Genomic DNA, 10,856 nt, shown 5'->3' on the forward strand with positions numbered 1-10,856 from the left:
AGCCATCAGTAAATGGACAAAAAATTAGAGTGGGCTACCTCTGTGTGCATTAAACACAGGTAGATGATGAAGTGAGAAGTTGTAGGATGTAGGAAGTTGTAGTTGTAGGAGTGCAAACCTGAAATGGAGAGTTGATGTTATGTCTGCTGTAGGCAATGTTGTCAACATTCAGGCGAACAGCTTGCATTGTCTCTTTAATACACACACACACCAAAAAGACATACGACTGTCTGCACCACTGCAGACAGTCATATTTGGGGGCAAGGGATCCTGCCCCCCCCCCAAAAAAAAGAAAAAAAAAAAAAAAAAAAAAACACTAGAAAAATTTCCAAAAATCATTTCCTAATTAAAATTCATTTTTTAAAATTTATGTTGTGTCTTCTATTTCTATACTACTTATGAATTAGCAGCCACATAAAGTGGGAATACCCTATAGCTCTCGGGAATCCCGGCCACTGTGAACGCAAGGCAAATGAAGTAGTGCTCTTGAGGACTGAGCGCTACTTCATATGCCCTAGGCGAGCCACCAGAGGAGATCATGGTATCATGTATTGGCAATCACTGCAGATGCTCAGTCATAAGTCGTATGCAATGCAGTGTGCATTCTCAAATCATCAACTCAACTCGTCCCCCCCCCCCAAGATTAAATCTTGAGTGCTCGGCCCCCTCCAAGATTAAATCCTGAGTGCACTACTGACTGTCTGACATGTGATATAGGGCTTCCCAATGCAGAGAAAAGAGACTAGTCCATGTAAGATGATCTGGAAGAGACTATCTTCAGAGCATAATTAAGAGACAACTGTTTCCATCTAAGTGATAGCGCCAGTTCATTTGCTTCAACAAAGATTTAGAGTGAGCAATGTGTGAAAGGCACCAGTAGCTATCCATATATCCTGAGGATGGATGTGTCCAACCATTGCAGGTTATTCTGCTGTTACACCTGATATCCTGAGAATATAACATTCTCAGTTATCATGGTGTAACATGAAAAATAAATAACATAAATAAAAACCCCTGCATAAAAGGAATAATTTAATTAATATAATATTCTTGCATCCAGTGTAAATTGAGTAAATTGTAAAGGTCTATTGTTTAGTTAAGATAACAAAAGAAAAGAATGTATTAAGATGTATTATGACTAAACAAGGAATTTGTATTAAATAAGTAGCTAACTAAGAATTAATATAGTAATGCGATTAAGAATGAAAGAGTTAAGTACATAAGTGGAAAAGAATGAGTCATGGAATACGCTATGTGAGAGGCTACAGATTAAGCATTAAGTAGAATTCTGAGAAAGGTATTTGAAAGGGGTTAAGATAGAGGCTAACAAGAGAAATAATGGAATATCGCTTAGGGCCTGTACACGGATAGAAACTTCGTTGCGAGTTGCCGATCAAAATGACGTATGGCGCCAAAATGCTACCCAATTGGTAGACAGACGGAAAACAAGTAGGAGGCGGGAAAAAGAAGTAAGAAAGGGCGCCGTTAGGGAAGCAGCTATAAAAGGGTTGGTAACCCCCCCTTCGAGGCCTTTTTCAAGGAGTAGACTCCTTTTGGTTTTTTGGGGAAGACGTTTAGATAGTCAAGGAGGCTTGAGGCCTTTTTTGCCTTTTGCCAGAGGAGAAGAAACGTTTGGATAGTCGCGGTGGTTTTAGTTTGGTTTTCGAGTGGATTTCACGGTGTTCCTGAGTGGAGAGATATGGCTTATATCCTCTTGCCACAACAAGGAATCGAAGGTGAGCGGGAAAGCTATTCCCGTATTCCTATGTAGAAAGCGAAATATGCCATAAAGTCATAGGAAGCTGTGAAAATATCGATGTCCTCGTTTCGGATAGTACAGCCGACAGCGCCGATGTTTATATAGCCCTGAATTGCAAGAAGTTATGCATGCAAGTTCGTTCAGTAGAAGGTAAAGGCCCGTAAGTGAAGCTAAAGAAAGGTTTTGTGAATTTTGTCTTATGTTAACTAGAAGTTGTTTGTGATAGGTACCATTGTCATAATACGGAACTGTTAAAGTGATTAGGGACAAATTATAATAGGACTTTAGAATTTGATAGCGAGTGTTAAAAGTAAGCTAGCTAGTGTTGATAATTTGTGAATAATTAATTGTCCTAAGAATCTTGAGTGCCTACTATATTGTAAAAGGAAAGTTAATGACATAGATATGTTAATGAAGTAAAAGGTTTTGTTAATATTGAGTTTGATTAGTGTGAATTGAGTAATCAAGTATCCTGAGGAATTTGAATGCCTAGTGTGATGTGTAGAGAATCGGAATTGTCATAAGTATGTGCTAGAGTAGTTAATGATTTTGTTAGTGTACTTGAAGTTGAATAATCTAATAGTGTGTGATAATCTAATTTGTCCATGTTAAGTGAATTCATGTTTTGTATGAAATTTTGTGGCGGCATGATTGTAGTAACTTTTGTCGAATCATAGTCCATCTACTTGTATTAAGCTAATTTTAGTGTGTAAGTAATTTAGTTGAGTATTTTGATATGTACCATGCTTAGAGAAATAATAAACCTTTTATTTAATGATAAAAAAAGTTGTCTGATATCGCTAATCCAATGCACCGCTTAGAAACATTCGTGCCTAATCACGCGGGAAATTAATGTTAAGAAACGGGAAGTTTAAGGAATTAATGTTGAGTAACAAGAAATAGTGTCATGACTGCAATAGTTACACTTTCAGATATTTGAGTTCTTTTTCTCTGTTTATGTATAAAATATCCTAAACTAAATATCCCAAAGGGCGCAGTTAAAATACAAATACTAGGGATACTACGGGGAAGAATAACTCAGAAATTAGTAGAAATTTTGGTGATGTCTTGAAAGTAGAAGTTAGAAGAATATAGACGAAGGCAATTTGTAAGATAAACAAAATCGTAAGATAGAATAGGGACATAACACTGCCTACAGAACCACAGACTTGAGATCTATAATCCAGCACTGAACATGATAAAGATGAAGCAATGAAGATCAATCCACCCCATTCAGTAGCAGATACAGTGCAAAGGATATTCAATGCTCTCTTGCACTTTTCTTAGTTAATGAATCTGTGCAAAGAATGTAAGTTTTCTGTCAAAGATGAGTCCCAAGAACTTAGCTTCTGTTGCTACTGGAATAACAGTTCGTTCCATTCTTAATGCAGGATCTGGATGAAGAGAGCATTTTTGACAGAAGTGTAGAGACACTTTTTTCTGTTGAAAACCTGAACCCATTACAAAGAATCCATAGAGAAACATGAGCAATTGGCAAAAATGAAAAAGAAAGGAAAAGAAAGAATTGTTTGCTGAAGTCGTCTTTCAATTACCCTCAGGTTATGAGAGTGACAGTAAATTGTGAAGTCATCCATATATAGAGCATTGTACAGTGGGAGGAAGCTCTTTGATAGCAAAAAGTATCACACTAAAGACAAAGCCTTTGGGAACACCCTTTTCTTGATGATATGGCAGACATAGTATACTTCCCACTCTGACTTAGAAAGTTCACCCAGACAAAGTTTTTAATAAATACAGGGTGTCCTCTGAGACATAGGTTATAGAGGTCATTTAATATGCCATATCTCCAGGCTGTGTTATAAGATTTTTTTTTTCCATGTAAGTAAAAACTGAAACCAGATGTTCTTGCTTCAGGAATGCATCTCTTATACAAGTTTATTAACAGACCAAATGGTCTAAAGTTGAACAATGTCTAAGAAAGCCACATTGTGTATTGAAGAGAAGACTGTTGCTTTCTAATACCAGAAAACTCTGGCATTAACCATTTTCTCTAATATCTTATAAAGACTGCTGGTCAGAGCAATAGGTTGACAATTATTTGCTTGTGTTGGATCCTTTCCTGGTTTTGGGATAGCAATGACAACTGACTTATGCCAAGAATCCAGAAACTCTTCCTCTACAAGTACTTTGTTGTATGTTAAGAGAAGGAGATCCATAGAAGATTGTGGTAGATGTTTCATCATTTCATAATGGATGTCATCAGGCGCTACTGCACTAGGATGAGAAGGTTAATGAGTTCCTCCTTAATAAATGGCTGATTGTATGACTCAAGCCCATTGATAGAAAAATTTAACCTTCCTCTTGTTGCTCTTTCAATATTAAAAATTCAGGAGGATATGAAGCTGTTGCTGAGATTCTGGCAAAATTTTCTCCCAAAGTGTCTGCAATAGCTTTGGGATTAACAACAACACATCCATTCTAAGGTCTAAGGTAAATAAACAGTTCTACCTTTCATTTTCCCAATTTTATCCAATAAATTTTTGCACTGGTCATTAGATTAATTGATGAGGTAAATTGGATCCAAGATGTTCTTGACTTTGAATTCTCACATAATGTGTTTTGGTCCAAGCACACTTACAAGCTATTATATCTGATGTGGTGGGGTATCTATGAAATATACCCTATGCTCTGTGTTGATCTTTTTTGGCTACTTGGCATTCTGGATTCCACCAAAGCTTTGGATAAAGTGGAAATTGAGATGATGTTCTTGGAAAGGAGGCTGATGCTGCCTGGACAATGCAGTGTTATATATTTTAGTGTTCCACTGATAGGTGTTTGATAAACTGTATCCGTATAAATTCTGCAAGATGGAAAAGGGGTTCCAGTCAGCTCTGTCCATTTTTCCATATGAGCATCCAAGTAGGAGAACATGGTTCCTGTGAAGAAATTGTGCAAAGAACAGGAAAGTGATCGCTTTCATATGTTCTCTTCAACATTCCATGTGAGCAGTGAAAGAATGGAAGGGGAGCAGATTGTAAGTTTGATTGCAAAGTATGAGCAGTTAGATATATGGAAGAACGTATTGAGCCTATTGTTCAAAAAGGAGAGGTCATTATTGTCAAGGATTCATTCAATGATACGACCTCATCTATTTGTGTTGGCACTACCACACAGAATGTTGTACCCATTAAAGTCACCCAGAAGTGAGTTCAAGCAATTGCAAGATAAGGTTATCAAGATCAATGTCATTTAACTCAGCACTTGATGGTAAATCGAACATACTGTAATAAGAAATACAATGGGCAGGCAAATCACTGCTTCCAGAGCAGTATTAAGCTGCAAATGATGGAAAGGAATATAACTGTCCACTAGGAGAGTTACAGCTACTTGAGCAGGACCACTTCTGGTTCTGTCCTTACATAGAACAGTAAAATTCCTTAAGGTACGGTTCTCATTTGGTCTTAAGTATGTTTCCTACAGACAGAAACAGAAAGGTTTGTGTTCCTACAGCAAAATCTTAATATCATCGATATTCTAGCAAAACCCATGAACTTCCATTGTAAAAATTTTCCTTTTGTTTTGGCTTTATAAACTTCTCATTTTTGGGAGGTTGAGGGCTTATCTTTGTCAGGTTTATATTTATCAATTGTCTTTAGGAAGTATGGATAGCCAAGGTCCATCTCTTCCTCCTCTAGTAAAATATTCAATACATCTGATGCTTCAGGGCAGTTGTCCAGTTAAATTTACTTTCAGTGGATAAAAAAGTATCAATTTTTTTCTGTGGGGGGGGTCTCTATCTTTAAGTGATATCTTTGCCATAAATTTTTGACATGTGGGTTCTCACTGAATGGACCCATTTTTAGAGTTGTCTCTGGAGTAAGACAACAGCTTGTACAACTGATACACTCAACAGAGAAGCACTTGCAATCATAAAGTTAAGATATGGTGAAATTATCAGATGATGGAATAGACATATGTGTTTGAAATGCTGTTGATATTTTCTTAGCTGCGACTTCTCAGTATAAGAGGATCTCAGAACAAGTGTAGTGGTAGTTAATTCCTTTTTTGCATCCTGATATATTTTGTTCTGTTTTAATTTTTTTTTGTATTTCATCTTTCCACTTCTGGCAAACACGAGAGTAAACTGGATGATCTCTGTCACAGTTGACACATTTAGCTTTTTTTTTTTTGCAGAGCAAGATTTGTTAATTTATCATGCTCTTTACTACCACACTGAGCACAGGTGGTAAAGCCATAACAGTCAGGCGCCATTTGGGAGAATCAGTTTGGGAGAAACCGTTTGTATACTGCTCTGTCCTGCACAGTTGAAACAATTTTCTTATTTAATTTTTTTTAAATCTGGGAGAACATTTCTCTTGTGTATATCTACACAAGAAAATTGCTTTGGCATTCATAAGGGAAGAGAGAGAGTAGAGCTCAATTTTTTCTACTTTATTTATCAATATATTAACTAGCAACAAAAATTCAACATAGTAATGAAATTCATCGAAATTGGAAATAAATCATGGAAATATCTCGGAAGAAAAGAATGGACACTGCTGAAATGAGAATGCTGAGATTTGTGAGTGGTGTAACAAGATTGGACAAGATCAAAAACTCATTGACCAGGGGAACAATGAAGGTAACCCAAATATCTAAAAAGATTAGAGAATCAAGAGTGAGGTAGTTTGGTGATGTTATGTGGCGAGACAAAAGCTATGTGGGAAGGAGAGTGCTGGAGATGAAGCGACCAGGCAAAAGAAGTAACAGGAGACCTAAACAATGATTGCTGGACAGCTTGATAGAGAAATCCAAGACACTGGACTAGAGGAGAAAATGGTCTTGTAGAGAACTGAGTGGAGGAGGTTGAACCTCCTCCACATGACAAAAATGCCATGTAGGCTGGGAGCAAAGTAATCTGTTAATATTCTTCTTAAACAGCTGGAGGATGTAGTCCTTGAGGAATACTTTATGGGAAAGTTTGTTCTGCAGAGATGAGACAAATGGAATAAGACACCTTGGAAGTAGCAGGTTGGTGAGTCTATGAGTCAGCAGCTTTTTAAAAGTGACAAATGCAGAAACACACCATCTATGAGACTGTGGCTGAAGAGAGAAAGTATGAGAGAGGAATCATCAATCAACCAAACCACTCTCCTCTGATTTGCATAAAGAATTTTAGAGGGGTATGTGTGTGTCATCCCAAATGTAACAGAAGTATTCCAAGATTGAATGGAATACAATGGAAGAAGAGTAGTTCCTTGCATGAAAATAAGGATGCTGATTTTGTTAAAAAGCAAAGATGCTATAAGAGTGATGTGATGCTTGGATAGGCTAGGCATAAAAATCAGTCTAAGAAGAGGGATTTGATCTTGATTTTTAAGTTGAAAATTAGCAAAGTGGAGAAAAAATAAGGTCTTTTTTAATGAAAAAAAACAGATAAAACTATGTTTTGGAAGCAATGAAGGTGACTAAGTTGTTGTCACTCCAATGAAGAATGGTGAGGAGATTAGTATTTAGTGCACTTACGAGAGACAATCTTAAAAATTGAAAAGTGTGAGCACTGCAAAGTTTGTTGTATGAGTAAGATGAGCGGCAAGGACTCTCATTAGCAAAACTGTGAATAGGGTTTGAGGTCAATGAGAGCAGGTTATATATATATATATATATATATATATATATATAAAAGAAGAGGATGGGTGAAATAAGACCTTTGAGGAATGCTTGAATTAACAGAAAAATCTGAAGAGAGAACACCTCCTTCCATCATTACACAGTGAACAACCTGAAAAAACTGCCAATCCAATTACAAGGAAAGAAGACAGACCATAAGATGGCAATTTACTGAGAAGTCCTTGATGTGAGACCCTATTAAATGCCTTGGAAATGTCAAATACAATAGCACAATTTCTCTAAACTTTTCAATCACGTGTGTTCAAAGGTGGGTGATGTAGGCCAGCAGATCAGTTGTGAATCTTGATTGGTGAAATTCATACTGATGGTAGTCCATTAGTTGACAGTTCTCCAGATGTCAAAGTAGTTCATATTGATAACCTTCTCTATTACTGTAGACAACACTGACACGAGAGTAGTAAGTTGATGGTAGACATCACCTTTCTAGGAATTTGCTGGATATATGGGATTACTTCCATATACAGCCAATCCACCCATGCTGTAGGGTGGATTCCAGCTGAGTATAATATAATGAACAGATGATAAAGAACAGGTGTTAGTTCATGGCATCTTTTTTCAGCACAAGAGATGGGATTCCATTAGGACAAATGCCTTTTTGGTATCTAGGATGTTCAAGATTCTTCTGATGTATATCTTTTTGGCAAAAACCTACAGGAGGCATGCAATGTAATGTTTTAATTAAAAGAGGTGGCAATTATCCTTCATCATGTATATTGGAGTTGGATGGGAAGGATGACAGCAGCAGATAAGTCTTATGTTTGCATAATATTGTAATGCTACCATCTGGGTGAGAAAGCTATGCTCAAAAGTTTTTATGAAGGACCAGAAAGCATGACTGCCATTGGCAAAGATGATGAGTTTTCTACATTTAGCTGCATCACAGTTAGACTTGGCACTTTTAACAATAGTTTTGCAAGTATTGAAGGCTTTGGTGTAGGCTGTGAATGAAGATGGAGTTTGTCTCAAGCCACTTAAGATAAGCTGCTTACTTTTTCTTGAAATACCCTGGCATACTCTTTAGAAAATGACGACTTTGATATAGGATAGGAATTCTGAACAGAGTGAGGAATAAAAACTTCCATTCCAACATGGATAATTTCTGTAACAAGTATCCAGATCTAAAGATCAGAAACATTAGTCTGATCACAGAAAGGAGGATTAAAAGTTATGATGATCTTCCTACTTGGTGCTGTTGTAATGCCAAACCACATGAGGTTGTTAATGGCTGAGGGGAAGACATTCCACAAGCAATGAAACTTGGATGAGACTGTAATCTGAATTACCAACGAAGGGAAACTGAATAAGAAAAACCTAGTGTTGAATGAATGAAGAAGGTTGTTAGAGATTCTAGTCAGGCAATGAATGATTTGTTTTAAATTATTATTTACTGCAAATACTTCTGCTGCTTAATATCAAATGTTTCTTTGATATATGCTATACTAAGACCTATCCTTAGCAGCCACTGGGACATGGTCGTCTGCAATACATCAACATTCTTCATATTTGTCATATTTGGTAGACTAACCACTCATGAATGAAAACTGAATGCTGTTACTACCATTAATAATTATGCTAAAAGAACTAAAATTTTCCCTGGGAGGGAAAATATGAGATTGTTGCTTCATCCTCTGTTGAAAAGTTTTCATAAACTTTTCTTTTCTATATACAGTATGAGTTTAATCATACTCTATACAGGATTCACAGGCTTGTTTATTTTAGCAAAAAAAAAAAAAAAGTTAATCAAACTAACACTTTTGAGAACAGCTCTAATGGATCGATTTACCTTAGCATTCAATCCATATGGAATCTGACATGATTTTAAGGCGGGCTAAAATTCAGGCTAAGGCAACTAATTCTGTAAAGCATTTTGTACCTGATTTACCAGTTTTGTGGAATGGAAAAAAAAAAAAAAAAAGGGAAAAAAAGCAGAATGTCCAAAAAGGAAAACCTTAACAACTGCATATGAGATATAGCTAGCTCATTCTCAACAGAAAAGATCTTCAATTGAATAGTACCTCCATAGCTGAACACTGCAGACACCGTGTCCTTCAAATGGAATTGCCTGAGTGCATTCATGATGAACAGCATCTTTATATGGACTTTTTCAAATGAAGGTTGGCTGATTTCATCCAAAGCTAGAATAATTTTCTCCCAGAAACTCAGGTGTTTTTATCCTGCATACAGGCAAATTGGCCAGAAAGAAAAGATAATTAACAGCCAAAAATACCATTCATGAGCAGTAGATGACATTGTGTAGACAGAGGATTACGTGTAGGCAGTGGGCTGTTTTTATGCTTTTCTATGCAACTGATTCTCCCACAATAAGTCTTTGGAGTGTCCCAAATTAATACAACAGTTCCTTTACACATCCTAGAGGATTCGAATTTAGATCTTTTTGATGACAGGTAAGTATGACTTTCCCTATGAATGCTCCAAATTGTAAGCAAAAACGTTTAAGTTTGCAAATTTTATTCCATTTAATAACCTGAATGAATAAATGTCATTAATGTTCGATTTATTATTATTACATCACACCTCCAGTGAGTCCAAAGACTCATCGAGGGAGGGCATCTACTCCACAACTCTTCGTCTCACTACTTCACCAACCTTCATCATCTAACACCAACGCTGACTACCACCACTAGTACTTTCACAGACAATCACAACATCCATGCCCACGGCGGGATTCGAACCCACAGCCTTTTGTTGGTTGGAGAGCGGATACGCTAACCACTCGGCCAACCAGGCCGGCATGTATAGTTGTATATTATAAACAGGTTTATAATATACAACTACAACTGACCATTAAGTTAAGCATGTCTGTAACATGCCTCTGTACATCTTTTAACTACAGTACCATACTGAATGGATAGTAAGTTAATTTACAGTTTATATATATTTTTTTTTTTTTCATTTTTTTTTTTTTTTTTTTTAGGATTTAACTACTATACCAAGCGGTGCCCAATATACTATGAATCAGAGTTAGTTAGAACTTACTCATTTGGGATCCACACTTTTATTGTCTTATCTCTCGACCCAGTCACAATAGCACCTTCAGGAAAATAAGCCGGTGCAATTGCACGAACATCCATTGAATGTCCGATAAGCGAACATCTCAGTCTATACGCGTTAAGCGCCATTACTGAACGTCGACGACGCCCTCTGAAAGTTAATAGCGAGAAATTTGATAATTGCGATTTATTTGTCAATGAAGTTCATTTAAACTACAGGCAGCATTTTTATTCTCCAGACATCTTTCTCTCAATCGACGATTATTATGTATGAACTTCTCTCTCTCTCTCTCTCTCTCCAATTAATTTATCATAATGGATTGAATAAGTCGCTAGCACTCTGTTAGATATTGAAGTATCATGTACACAGCAGCTGCTGTTTCTGAAAGGAGGAAAACTAAAAATCAATTTCTAAAGAGTTCCGTAAATGGACT

At 36.6% G+C, this 10,856-nt stretch overlaps 1 protein-coding gene across 1 annotated transcript in view; it reads right to left on the reverse strand.

The window, feature by feature from the left end:
• Plap (phospholipase A2 activator protein) overlaps positions 1-10,551 on the reverse strand; it is a 162,593-nt gene extending 152,042 nt beyond the window's left edge. Inside the window, exon 1 of the mRNA XM_090410020.1 lies at positions 10,409-10,551. Within this exon, the coding sequence (XP_090266146.1) occupies positions 10,409-10,551 (143 nt within the window). The remainder of the gene's footprint in view (positions 1-10,408) is intronic.
• Between the last annotated feature and the right edge of the window lie 305 nt (positions 10,552-10,856).

Source organism: Typopeltis vanoorti, chromosome 20 (genome assembly GCF_054136105.1).
Source record: "Typopeltis vanoorti isolate ZY-2024b chromosome 20, IOZ_Tvanoo_1.0, whole genome shotgun sequence".
In the NCBI taxonomy this organism is placed as follows: Eukaryota; Metazoa; Arthropoda; class Arachnida; order Uropygi; family Thelyphonidae; genus Typopeltis; species Typopeltis vanoorti.